This window comes from Suricata suricatta, chromosome 8 (assembly GCF_006229205.1).
Source record: "Suricata suricatta isolate VVHF042 chromosome 8, meerkat_22Aug2017_6uvM2_HiC, whole genome shotgun sequence".
Classification (NCBI taxonomy): Eukaryota; Metazoa; Chordata; class Mammalia; order Carnivora; family Herpestidae; genus Suricata; species Suricata suricatta.
In genome coordinates, this window is record NC_043707.1 from 335,774 (window position 1) to 348,328 (window position 12,555).

The 12,555-nt window shown below is 60.2% G+C and overlaps 2 protein-coding genes and 1 long non-coding RNA gene across 5 annotated transcripts in view; 2 read left to right on the plus strand and 1 right to left on the minus strand.

Moving 5' to 3' along the window:
- Positions 1-485: 485 nt before the first annotated feature.
- NME4 (NME/NM23 nucleoside diphosphate kinase 4) lies at positions 486-2,308 on the plus strand. The gene is made up of 4 exons (XM_029947800.1): positions 486-635; positions 911-1,012; positions 1,124-1,236; positions 1,770-2,308. The coding sequence occupies exons 1-4, from the start codon at positions 621-623 to the stop codon at positions 1,891-1,893; spliced, it is 354 nt and encodes a 117-aa protein (XP_029803660.1). The 5' UTR covers positions 486-620; the 3' UTR covers positions 1,894-2,308.
- Positions 2,309-2,964: 656 nt separating this feature from the next.
- DECR2 (2,4-dienoyl-CoA reductase 2) lies at positions 2,965-9,953 on the plus strand. Of its 2 annotated transcripts, XM_029948038.1 has the most exons (10): positions 2,965-3,272; positions 4,010-4,078; positions 5,251-5,302; positions 5,687-5,822; positions 7,000-7,124; positions 7,196-7,289; positions 7,502-7,606; positions 8,063-8,280; positions 8,931-8,978; positions 9,214-9,953. In XM_029948038.1, exons 1-8 carry the CDS (start codon positions 3,193-3,195, stop codon positions 8,278-8,280), a joined length of 879 nt encoding a protein of 292 aa, XP_029803898.1. In that variant the 5' UTR covers positions 2,965-3,192; the 3' UTR covers positions 8,931-8,978; positions 9,214-9,953. The 2 variants fall into 2 exon arrangements, with proteins under 2 accessions (XP_029803898.1, XP_029803897.1); XM_029948037.1 differs by lacking the exon at positions 8,931-8,978 and having other exon boundaries at positions 2,966-3,272.
- A 145-nt stretch (positions 9,954-10,098) lies between these two features.
- The window catches only part of LOC115298871, a 5,830-nt gene continuing 3,373 nt past the window's right edge, over positions 10,099-12,555 (minus strand). For both annotated transcript variants that reach the window (XR_003911873.1, XR_003911874.1), the window contains exons 3-4: positions 12,109-12,179; positions 10,099-10,626 (exon numbers count right to left, since the gene is read on the minus strand). This is a non-coding gene — a long non-coding RNA (uncharacterized LOC115298871). The remainder of the gene's footprint in view (positions 10,627-12,108; positions 12,180-12,555) is intronic.

Below are 12,555 nucleotides of genomic sequence, written 5' to 3' on the forward strand. Positions count from 1 at the left end.
CCCAGAGTGTGCAGGGACAGTGCACCTCGCTCGTCCCCGGTTCCCTGCTGTCCCTGCACTTTGGTCCCAGAAGGTGGGCTTGGGCCCTTGCTCGCGTGGCAGGCTGGCAGTGGAGACACTGTGGCCATCTATCCAAAGGGCGGGAGTCAAAAGCAAGGCTGAGGGTTGTCTTCTGTCCCGAGTGGCATCTCCGGGCCTCTGGGCGGCCAGGGAACCAAGCTGTGCCTCCCCACCTCTTGAAGATGCCTTCTCAGGGACTCTGGGTCCGTCATGGGTGCTCCTGCTCCTGCCTGGGAGGAGCCGTGGCCCGTGTGACAGGCTGGAAGCACGAGGGACACACCGTCCTGCTCGTCCCTAAAAGGCAGCGCCGTGCTGGGCATTTGTTGGCTGCACCCTGCACTTCTCCCCCCCAGAGCTGTGCGGCTGACACCTGGACCCTGCAGGGGAGTCCGGGTCCAGGGAGACGTGAAAGGGTGAGGCCTGATTCCCCTTCTTCTAAAGGAGGGTCTTCCTGGACCCGGGAGCGGACCCTGGTTGCAGTGAAGCCAGATGGGGTGCAGCGGCGGCTCGTTGGGGATGTGATCCAGCGCTTTGAGAGGAGGGGCTTCAAGCTGGTGGGGATGAAGATGCTGCAGGTACCAGGGCTCTCGATCCATGGGTGTCCTTGGGGGGACTGGGAGTGGGCAGCTTCTCATGGACCCCAGCCCTTCACGTCTCAGCCCTGCGCCAGGAGGAGCGTCTGCTATTGGCAGTAGAAGGGGAAGGGTGGGGAGTATCTGCTGGCGTGCCAGCCCATTTTGCTGTTATTTGCAAAGTGCCCTCAGGTCAAGAGACCGTGGTCACTGCCCCAGCATCCAGTAGGGTTCCCAGTGCGGAGGCTCCTCTCACCCCTGACCCCATTGCCACCCAGGCGCCAGAGAGAGTCCTTGCCGAGCACTACCATGACCTGCAGAGGAAGCCTTTCTATCCCGCTCTCATCAGCTACATGAGCTCCGGCCCCGTGGTAGCCATGGTATGGCGGGCAGCGGTGGAGGCAGGGGTGGAGGGCCCTGGACTGAGCCCAGACTTGCAGAGTCCTTGGCAATCCCCACTTCTCCCGACCTCCTTTATCTCTGTGCAACAGGTCTGGGAAGGTCCCAACGTGGTCTGCTCCTCCAGGGCCATGATAGGACACACCGACTCAGCTGCGGCTGCCCCCGGCACCATCAGGGGGGACTTCAGCGTCCACATCAGCAGGTCTGGGGACCCTGGCACACTCAGCCACTGGAGCTGATGGGGCAGCTCATTAGGGTTGAGGAGGGTCCGAGCTGGGTGGCAGTCTGCTCCCAAGGCAGATCCACGGGACCTGGGCCAAAGTAAAGCCGGAAGAGATTTTCAATGCTGACATGTCACACACACCTCATGTTTGCTAGCACAGGTTTTTCAAAGCCCTGTGCACAGCGGAGACGATAACGCATTTTCTATGTGTTGTGCGTGAACTCTGCCATCATTTCCTGTTACCGGCCTGTCTTATCTGACACCTTGCAGGGCCGGCACTGGATGACTGGTGGGAAAATGGGGCTCCCAGAAATGATCTGGGCAGTCATGAGGTTGTGGGTAAGAGGCCAAGACCAGGCTGGAACCAGTCTCCCAGTCCTGCTCTTGCTTTCCCCTCTGCACAATACCAGGCTTGCTCCTCCTAACAGTACGGAATCAACAGCCAGTCCCTGGGACCCCCAAGGTGCACGTTAAGTCTGTGCCTTACCTTTGCCACCTGTCACTTGGCACAGGAACATCGTCCACGCCAGCGACTCCGTGGAGGGGGCCCAGAGGGAGATCCAGCTATGGTTTCAGAGCAGTGAGCTGGTGGACTGGGCGGACGAAGGCCACCAGAGCAGCACCTACCCATCCTGAGCGCTCAGGCTGCCCTCAGCCACCCAGGATCAACTACCTCTGTCGACAAGAACTTGAGCCCACACCCGTGGTCTGCGCTTCTGTCCCAGACCACCTCCCTGTCTACCTTCTGCCCCACCCCAGCCCAGAGAGGGTGAACAACCAACTTCATGTGCCTTTTAGTATCCTAAGCCAGTAACAGCTTGGACCAAGTCCTTTCTGTACCCAAGTGCCAGACAGCCTTTGGGGCATCTCCAAGAGTGTACTGTGACCTTCTTTCCCCCCAGGCCAGGGTGGGAGGGGACCACATTAAAGTGTGTTGTGTATGGTGGTGGATTGCTTATTAGTTTGAGCCATCTCTGAGGTAGGGATGAGGACTTTATGCAAAGTTGTCAGAGTTTGAGTGTTGAAATAAAGCTTACCTTCTCACAGCCCAGTAGGGGGTCAGTTAACTTTATTGGATGTATCAGACTGTAGGGGTCCAAAGACCTACAGCCTGAAATTGGGGGGATCCAAGCTGACCCCTGGAGCTGGTGCTGCCCTGCCCCCGTTTCATCATGCTGAATGAGGAGGTGACTGAGGGCGGCCAGAAGGGGTGTGGAGGGGGCCCACTAAGATCACCCCCAGGGGCAGAAGGCCTGGTAGCCATGGCCCCCTCCCCTCTTCCTGGCCTCACGTGGAGACGGACTGGAGGGGCTTCATGTCCCCTTGTTTTCACGCTGGCACTACACGCATTACACCTCACCCCTGGTCCTCCTGTGTCCCTGGTCACCTGCTGAGGCCGCCTTGGTCCTCTCTCTACTTTACAGCGTCTGGCTGGCTCCGACCACGGCACTGACGCCCAGTATTGTCAAAAGGACTCCGGGGCGGAGACGGTTCAGAACCCTGACCCTTTGGTCTCCGCCGCGCGGTGCTCGCCCAGACCCACCTCCAGTCCCACCAGGCCGCGCGGCCGCTGTGGGCGGGGCGGCCTGGGGGGAGGGTGGAGGTCGCTCTGGGCGGAGCGTCACGGGAGAGGCGAGGACCGCTGTGGGCGGGGCGTCGGGGGAAGAGCTTGGACGACGCTGTGGGCGGGGCTAGCGGCGCGGTCCGCCTAGCGGGAGGAGCGTCACGGGAAAGGCGCCGGCCGCGGCGGGCAGGGCGTCCCGGGGGGAGCGTGGAGGCGGCTGTGGGCAGGCCCTGCGGGCACTCCGGATCTGGATCCCCGCGAGTGCGGAGCGCCAACTGCTCTACCGCGTGGGGTTTCTCGGAGGCTCCGCTGCTGCCGAATCGCGGGTGGGTCCCTGCTGTCCTCGCCGCCCCTAACCCGCGCCGAGCGCCATGGCCCAGCCGCCGCCCGACGTCAGTGAGGACGAGTGTCTCCCCGAGTACCGCCATCTCTTCTGCCCAGACCTACTCCGGTGAGGGCCGAGTCGGGGGCTCCCCAGGGGCGTGCAGCTTCTGCAGGGGTGGCTCGGGGCCCTGCGGTTTTCCTGGGATGTGTGTGTGGGCCCCGGGCCTAGCGGCCGGACAGTCCCGATGTCCAGGTGGCCCTGGGGACGCAAGTGCTCTGGTATTTTGACCTTTGCATTGTTGGGAGCACGTTGTTTGTCTTTGTCAGTTGTGGTGGGTGTTTCCCGCGGTGGACCGGGGAAGGTGAAGTGAGTGGCAGGTAGAGGAAGGGTTATGTGTCTTGAAAACATTTCGCACGTAATTGAGAACTTTTGTTTTTTGTTTTTTAAAGTAGGCTCCATGCCCTGCCCAACGTGGGGCTTGAACTCCTGACTCTGAGATCAATATTGGCGTGCTCTATTGACTGAGCCCATTAGGCACTCCTTAACTGACAACTTTCCGAATAGAGGTTTTTAGGTCGAAATAATTTTTTTTTCCCGGAAAACTCAGAAAGCATAGGAATGCATCCTTTAAAAAGTAGCATTTACGGTTGAGGTTTTTTTTGTTTGTTTGGTTTTTTTTTTACAAAAGTCATCCGCGTTACTTATTAACAATTCAAATCTGATAGAAGTGCCCGGTGCAGCAAGCCAAAATCTTCCGGAGAACTACTGGCATCCTCCCACCCCCTAAGTCAACAAGCATTTATCTCTTTAAAGTGCCTTCAGTTAAAAAAGACAGGTAAATAAAGTGCTTCCTGTTTTCTTAGGGACAAAGTGGCCTTCATCACCGGTGGTGGCTCCGGGATCGGGTTCCGAATTGCTGAGATTTTCATGCGGTGAGCACTGCCCCATGTACTGTGCGCTCCCAGCCCCCTGAAACGGGTCCCACCTTGCATGGACCCCGCTGAGTCCTCAGGTCCCTGCACCGGATGCTGGGGGCGGGGTGCCTCTAGGCCACAGCCCACCAGAGAGCATCCGCAAGGGCTCATGTGCTTCCCTGAAGGAGGCAGGACTCCAGGGTCTTGTCCTAGAGGTTAGTTGAGACCATGGGTCTTGCTCCAGCACCCTCATTTACACAAAGAAGGAGGGTTCAACACAGTGAGGTAATTCTGCTGCCAAGCTCCTGGGGGCTCACGGAGGTGCCAGGGTCAGGGTCAGGGTGAGCGGAGTTGCGCCCCCCCCAGTGTGGAGAGCACACAGTGTCTCTTGGGACAGGAGATCTGTGGCCTCAGGCCCAGGTCAGCCACTTATGCCCTCCCACGCAGGAAAGGGCAAGGGTTAGGCAGGGGTTGGGGGAGAGGAAGACTGCTGACATCCTAGACACCCCTTCCCAGTTTTCCCCAGGCCCCCACTTTTCATTCCACAGAGGTGAGTGTCACTGGATGAGATTTGGGGATTCATCCATTCCAGGTGAATTCGTTTTCCAAGCTGGTGACTTGGGACGTGTTGCTGCTCTGGGCAGAGTGTAGCCAGCTGTGCTGAGGGTCCTTTGGAGGAGCAGGTGGCACCTACTCAGCAGGTGTAGCTGCTGCTGTTCCTGTGGGGCTGAGCTTGTCAGGAGGTGACGCAAGGCAGGCTCCCTGGCCTCAGAATGGGCTCTCTCTGTCCTGCACTCCGACGTCATAGGGGGCGGCCAGGGCACATGTGGCCAAGCCAGGGGGACCCCGCAGGCCCGCACAGATGCCTGGGCAGAGCATCTGAGCTCCCAGCTCCCAGCTGCCTCAGTGCTGTGTACGTGGTGTGTGTGGCAGCGCCTCCACATCTCTGTGGCTGGGATACCCCACTGCCAGAGGGACCCAGAAAGAGACCCCAGGGTGGACACCTTTGGTGCCGCTGAGCTCTGCTCAGACCCCTGTGTTCTCTGCCAGCTGTGCCTTCAGCCCCGGGGCTGGGGCTGCAGCCCAAGCGAGCCTTGGAGGAAGGGAGCTCTGCCTAGAGCACCGGGCAGGAGCCCACTGGGTGTGTCCGTTGACCTTGCTGCCCTCACACCTGCGCTCTGCCTTTGCAGGCACGGCTGCCACACAGTCATCGCCAGCAGAAGCCTTCCAAGAGTGTCACTGGTGAGGGAGTTTCTCCTGTGCCCACCCCGCCCTGGAGGGTCCTGAGGCCCAGAGGATGGTGACACTGAGCGCCAGTGGCCCCCTCCCAGGGACACCCTGGCTTTTTACAAAATCTCATTTTTGTGAGGAGGCCCTCAGGTTGTGTGGCACCGTGGCCGTGAGAGAGATCTCAGGCCAGATGGATTTTGAGGGTGGTTCACAGGTCCCATCCACAGGAGAGTCTCCCCACTGCCACGGCTGGTCTCAGGGACCACACGTCAGCGGGGGCTGCTGGTGACCCCTGACCCGTGACCGGTGGCCTGGAGGGTAGTGTGGAAGGAGGCTCCTGGCTCCAGGCCACGGTCACCGGGCTGCTGCCCACCTCTCTTCCCGTCTGGCTTCTAGGCTGCCAGAAAGCTGGCTGCTGCCACCGGCCAGCGGTGCCTGCCTTTGTCTCTGGATGTCCGAGCTCCCCCGTCCATCGCGGCCGCCGTGGACCAGGCGCTGAAGGAGTTTGGGAAAATTGACATTCTCATTAACTGTGAGTGGCTGCTGGGCGAGGCCTGGGGGCTTCCAATGTGTCGGCAGGACCAGACCTCCCTGCTGTGCGGCGTCAGGACTCCTGGCCCGGGCCCCTGGCTCCTTCTGGGTCAGTGCAGTCTCAGAGAAGGTTGGACATCCTGTGAACTCGGCTGAATCACAGAGCCGGGCCACGCTCATGCCCCAAAAGTCTCCCTTAAAAAGAAAAAAAAGAAACAAAAAAAAAGGAAAAGAAACAGGCTTACTTTTTTTAGTAGAGGTCAAGACTTACAGAATGGCCAGCTGGTACAAGATTGCACACACCGCCACCCCCCCCCACGGATGCTAACATCTTGCATCCATCACTGTTCGTGAACCGGGATAATAGGTATTATTAGCTACTCCGTAGTTTATGTCAAGGTACACTCTTTGCTGAAATTCCCTCTTAGAAACGCAGGGTGTGGGGCGCCTGGGTGGCTCAGTCCGTTAAGCGTCCGGCTTCGGCTCAGGTCACGATCTCAGGGTTCGTGGGTTCGAGCCCCACGTCAGGCTCTGTGCTGGCAGCTCAGAGCCTAGAGCTGCTTCGGGTTCTGTGTCTCCCTCCCTCTGACCTTCTCTTGCTCGCACCATCTCTCTGTTTCTCAAACGCAAGGTGTACGAATTTCCTGCAGCTAATGAAGTACCACAAGCCGAGGGGCTGAAAACAGCAGAAATACGTTCTCTCACACTTGAGGGGTCACATTCCAAAACCTGTCGGCAGGGCCAGCCCCCTCTGACGGGTCCCGGGGAGACTCAGTCCCCGCCTTTCTCTCAGGTGCTCGCTGGCCTGGGGCCGCGCCGCTCCAGTCTCTGCCGCCTCTGTGCACGGCCTCCCTCGTGTGTCTCTGTGTCTTTTCTCCTTTTCCCAGGGGACACCAGTCCTTGGATTTCGGCCCCCCAGTGCAGGGTGACCTCATCTTAACTTGATTGCCTCCAAAAGATTTTTCCAAATAACCTCACACCCCAGGTGCCAGGGATTAGCACGTCCACGTGCCCTTCAGAGGACCACAGTTCAACCCACAATATCCCTCCTGCCCTGTCCTTCGAGAATTTATCCCAGTGCTTGGGGTCCTCCTCCGTCCAGCCCAGACCATCTCGAGGGCCCGTGTGTCCTGGCTGCCTGGGGCTCCCACCGGCCGCTGTCTCCTTGCGCCCTGCAGGTGCGGCTGGAAACTTCCTGTGCCCGGCCAGCGCATTGTCCTTCAATGCCTTCAAGACCGTGATGGACATTGACACCTTGGGCACCTTCAACACGTCTCGTGTGCTTTACGAGAAGTTCTTCTGGGTAAGCGTTCTTTCCACCTGGGAAAGGCCGCTTCTGGCCCCCCGCTCACTGTGCTTCCCCACGTGTTACAGGACCATGGAGGCGTGATCGTGAACATCACTGCCACCCTGGGTACCCGGGGGCAGGTGCTCCAAGTGCACGCGGGCTCCGCCAAGGCTGCTGTGGGTATGGGCCCCCGCGCTGGGCTGCCTGCCTGGGCTCCCGTTGGGTCCCTCTCCAGCCTGTCCCTGAAGGCCCACCGGGTCCTAGTGAAGCTAAGCATAGTGGGGACAGTGGAGAGGCCTGGCCCTGGCCCTGAGCCACGACTCATACCCAGGCTACCCCGGAAAGCAGAGCAGCCCTGCACCCCTCTTCATGCCTGCTTGCCTTCCGTGCAGATGCGATGACACGGCACTTGGCTGTGGAGTGGGGTCCCCAGAACGTCCGCGTCAACAGCCTCGCCCCTGGCCTCGTTAGCGGCACAGAGGGCTTCTGGCGGCTCGGTAAGCGCCTCGGGAGCACCGTGGGCTCCCCTGCCTGACGGGGACAGGTGCGGGAGAAGGGCCGATTCCTCGTGGCTCCCAGGGCTGCCAGACTGTCCCCTAGCCAGGTCGGGGCCATTCTTGGTGAGCACACCTGTAATACACTAGTGGTCAGCCAGGTGTGGGCTGCTGTGCCTTGGAGGTAGAGGCCATACGGCTGCCGGCCTTGACGTATGAGCCAGACAGACACAAAGGGAGACACCCTTTAGAGCCCCCTGAACCCTGACCTTGTGTGTGTCACAAAGCCCTGCGCTGGTTCTACGGCCACGTTCCTCCGCTCTGTGCCGGTGCCTGCTCTGCCCCCATGATGCCGCAGTGCCCCCAGTGTTTCTGGGTGTGGTTTAGGGAGAGCTGGGCAGGAGGCAGTGGAGGCCCTGGGTCCTAGTCCTGCTGCTAAGCCCTCTGCTGCCTTTCCAGGTGGCCCCCAGGCCAGTGTCAGCACGAAGGTTCTGGCCATCCCCCTGCGGAGGCTGGGCAACAAGACGGACGTTGCCCACAGCGCGCTGTACCTGGCCAGCCCTTTGGCCTCCTATGTGACGGGTGCGGTGCTGGTGGTTGACGGCGGGGCGTGGCTGACACTCCCTAATGACATCAAGTTACTGGCAGATTTGGAGTCCTTCTCTGCTAAGCTCTAGGTGATCTGCTGCTCCCACCTTCTAGGGCTTACCCGTGCCCTTGACCTCCTCCCCCACACCCCCGCCCGGTGGGCTGCTGTGCACTGTGCTGGGCCCTGTTGTGTTTCCCCTCAATCCCTTGGGTGTATTTCTAGATGTGATCTTGGGAAATTTTGGTTTCGATGACCCCAGTAGAGCAAGGCCAGGGAGGCGTCTTCTTGGGCAGGTGGGCGGTGCTGGGAGGGGCCCCAGGCCAAGGTGGCCGCACCCCAGACCTCAGGGCCTCTCTGCAAATCAGGGCGGGCTTGCCACAGCAGAGGGCAACCTCTCGGCAGCTCTCCTGGGTGCCCTCCTCTGGAGGCCTGAGGGCCTGCTGGGCCCACGCGGGTATGGGGAGCGGGTACCATTGCTGTTGGCCTTCCGCTGCTCTGCCACCGATCCCCATGCCGGGCCTCCGAGGCTAGGTCTCTGAGCAGCAGATTCCTCTGAGGCCTCTGAGCCCCTGTCCCCCACACCTCCTGGGTCCCCAGCTGCCGGCTAATGGCAGGAGCATTCTAGGGCTGTTGCTGACTGTGTCCTGTCTGAGGGGTGGGTGTGGTGGAGGGACCCCTGGGAGCTCACACCGCGCAGCCACGGGGCGGGGTTCCATGATGACCCCATCCTCCCTGCAGGTGGCCTTGTTGATGGGCACAGGCCTTCTGTGGCGTGCTTGCCAACAGGTGCGTTCTCTCTGCCGGGGGCATGTGGGTGACCAGGCAGAGGGAGGGAGTGCGCCCCAGGTGGCACCGCAGTCACTGGGGTGTGGGGCACTCGTCTTGGGGAGCCTTGGGAGCCGCACGAGGTCCGGCGCTGATGCAGACCTGCATTGTCCTTCCTGGGCACCGCCGGGGCTGCGCAGGAGGCAGAGGCTGGTACCCCTTAGGTGACCTTGGCCTCTGCTGTAATTTCTGACAGGCGCTGAATGGCTGAAGCAAATGAGGCATTCTATAGGGAATCTTGTCCACAGCCCCTCTTGGGACACCTCCCGCGGCGCCCTTCCCGGGACCTGCCTCCCACTCCCAGAGAGCACCAAGCCCGAGCGCCCCGGCGGCACCCAGAGCAGAGACTGGCCTCTCCTCCGGGAACCGCGTCCACATCCCCTCCCCACGGCCCCATCTCCCGTGCTGGGGCGCGAGTGACCCACAACACACGGGTGTCCCTAGGGGTCTTTCCAGAGCTCCCCTGGGAGTGGGGGTGCAGCCGAGATACCGCCCCGCCTCGGCCTGGCCCAGGAGGCCTCGGTGTTCCTACCCGTGTCCTGGGGTGCCCCAAGGTGGCCCTGCTCAAAAAGTGGGGCATTTCAGGCTCCCAATCATCCCTTCCTTACTCTTCCGTTTTGGGATCTCACTTCGCAAAGGGAAGCCAAACCAGGGAGGCCAGAGAAGCAGGTTTGGCCGCTCCTACCCCAGGTCTGGCAGCACGGGCTGGGTTGCTTCCCACCTGTCATTTGCTGGGACGTCCTGGTGGACTTAGTCTTCTGCCGTTCAGGGACTGACTTCCTGGGTCCTCCGGCTGGCATTGTCATTATCAGCACTTCCCTAGGCCCAGAGGGATCAGGAAATTCTGGCCTCGGGCACTTGCGGGGCTCAGTCAGTGCAGTGTCAGACTCTTGATTTCGGCTCAGGTCTGGATCTCACGGTTTGTGGGATCCAGTGCTGTGCCGGGCTCTGTGCTGACAGAGTGGAGCCTGCTTGGGGATTCTCTCTCTCTCCTCTCTCTCTCTCTCTCTCTCTCTCTCTCTCTCTCTCACTCTCATTCCCTCCTCCACTTTCCCTCTCTCAAAATAAATTTTTAAAAATATTCTTTTTACTATAAAACATCTATTCGTTGGAATTTGCAGAAGTTTTTAGAAGGAAAAGGATGACACTTAAAAAGGATCGTGGGTGATCTAGTCATTTGGGGGGGTTCCCTCCTGTCCTGTGAGGCGTTTAGGGACCTCTCAACACTTGCAGCCTCATCCTCAGGCAGGTGGAGCCCACCTGGAGGCGCCGGGAGGCCGTCAGCTTCTCTGGCAGGACACGGTGTGCTCGGGCCGCCTCACCCTGCAAAGTCCTGGTTTGCTCCTGGGCAGTTCTGGCGGCCATTAGAGGACTTCTCTGCCCCAGATGCCACGTCACATGTCCCTTGTCCCAGACCCTTCATTCTATGAAAAGAGATTGTCCCTGCCTTTGAGGGTGCAGGGGAGTGGCAGGGAGGCCCCAAAACCATGCCATCTGAGAGGCCACCTGGCAGAGAGTGCCCCACTTGCTATTTAAAGGTGCTTCTTGTCACGGAAACCAGAATGTGGTGGCATCGGGTCTGCCAGCAAGAAACAAATGGGTTCTCATGCTGCTGGGTGGAAAAACAAAGCCGTGAGAGTGGGTCCTGGGGAGGCTGGCCCCAGACTCCCGCCCCCACCCCAGATCTTGGGCTGTGGTCCTTCCTTGAGGAAGGACCTGGGAGGTGGCCAGAGGTAGGCCGGCGACCAGGCTCTCTGCTGCCTTCGAAGGCTGGGGCGCGCAGCTGAGGTGAAAACATCAACCCACAGCAGGTCTGGTTAAAAAAACAAAAACAAGGCCACTTCCTGGGACTCAACAATGGCTTCCAGGAGGACAGAGCGGAGAGAAGGTTGCGGGTCAGGCCCTGCGTCCGTCAGGGCTCCGGAGGAACGGCCGACAGGATACAGAGAGGTTGACCCGAGGAGGTTTGCTACCGGGGCGCCTCGTGCGGCTGTGGAGCCCCGAGAAGGCCCACGGTCTCCGTCTACAAGCGGGGGAGCCGGGGAGGCTGGCGGTAGGGTTCAGTCCAAGTCCAAGGCCTGAGAAATAGGCACTCTGGTGGCCAAGGGTAGGAAAAGACGGACATTCCAGCTCAAGTGGGGGGGGGGGTCGCCCTTCTGCCTGTTCTCCTGGGGTCACCAGTGGATGGCATCAGTGATGCGCCCACAATGCTGACGGCAGGTCTACCAAATCCAGTGCCAGTCTCTTCCGGAAACACCCAGAAAAAAGGTTTTACTCTGATTGCCTGCATGGGGTGGTCATTTGGCTATGAGGCAGGCCCTTTCTGTTAGGCCTCCCGCACCCGCCCAGGTGGTCCCTCGGGTCTAGCGCGGCTGCTGGCGGCCCCTGGGCCACACGCACACTCAGCAGTGCCACTTGCTTGGTGATGAGGCCGGTGGGCGCAAAGCACAGGCTGGCTAGTGGACCGAGGGGTGCGGGCAGATGGCCCAGCGGTGGCACTCAGGCTCTGTGGGACTGACAGAGAACTAAGCTGTCCCTTTGGCATTGGCCATCTCCGAATTCCCTTGGGAAATGCCAGGTTCTCTGCAAAGAAGGGTAATTCTGTACATGTGAACCCTAGTCAGAGTGTTCTACAACCTTAGCTGTATAGGCTGATCTGCAGGCCGGCCCTGGGCTCCCCCTCGACGGTGGGGGTGTCCTCCTGCGTCCCTTCGAAAGCACATAGGGCCACGGGCCACCGCAGGGGACTGCCAAGCACAGAGGCAGTGCGGCCTCCCAGCCCTGCCGCACCCTCGCCAGTGCTCAGGAAAGCTCCATGTGGGGCGCTTGCGTGGCTCAGTCGGTTGAGCGGCCGGCTTCGGCTCAGGTCATGATGTCACAGTTCATGGGTTCGAGCCCCGCGTCGGGCTCTGTGCTGACAGCTGGCTCAGAGCCTGGAGCCTGCTTCAGATTCTGTGTCTCCCTCTCTGACCCTCCCCTGCTCATGCTGTGTCTCTCTGTCTCTCAAAAATAAATAAAAGACATAAAAAAAAAAAAGCTCCATGTGCCTTGTCCGTTGGATGAATGAAGGGACAAACCCCCGCTTACTCACCCTGTGCCGTGTGCGCACGCAGGTCCTTCCCGAGGTGGCCGACGACATGGCCCATCCAGGCGTTTGTGCCTCTGTGTATACAGGAAGCAAAAGAAACCTTAACACTGAAAGAGTTCTGGTTTGGGGGAGTTTCTCTCTGCTCACTCCTCCCGTTGTCATGGTAACTTGGCAAAATTCGGGGGTGGTTGTATGAGCTAGCTTTGTCCTTTGTGTCACCCTAACAAGGCCCAGAGGTCAGCACCAAGCACGGACGCCGGCTTCCCAAATGCCGGACTGTGCTGCACGGCTTCCTGAGTCCCTGGGGGGGCGCGCCCTCCCCATGTGCGTCTCTGGTCACTCTGGGGCGTTCACCTTGCCCCTCCCCTCCGCCCTCTCCCTTTCCTTCTGGCCTGTGCAGTGTGGCATCTGTCAGGGCTCGGCCACCCCAGGGGGGCATGAAAGATTCCC

Coding starts and splice junctions, on each gene's coding strand:
- NME4 (XM_029947800.1), top strand. Junction 1,013..1,123: donor CCGGCCCCGTGGTAGCCATG/GTATGGCGGGCA, acceptor TCTGTGCAACAG/GTCTGGGAAGGTCCCAACGT. Junction 1,237..1,769: donor TTCAGCGTCCACATCAGCAG/GTCTGGGGACCC, acceptor CACTTGGCACAG/GAACATCGTCCACGCCAGCG.
- DECR2 (XM_029948038.1), top strand. CDS start 3,193: ATGGCCCAGCCGCCGCCCGACGTCAGTGAGGACGAGTGTCTCCCCGAG. Junction 3,273..4,009: donor TTCTGCCCAGACCTACTCCG/GTGAGGGCCGAG, acceptor CTGTTTTCTTAG/GGACAAAGTGGCCTTCATCA. Junction 5,303..5,686: donor GCCTTCCAAGAGTGTCACTG/GTGAGGGAGTTT, acceptor TCTGGCTTCTAG/GCTGCCAGAAAGCTGGCTGC.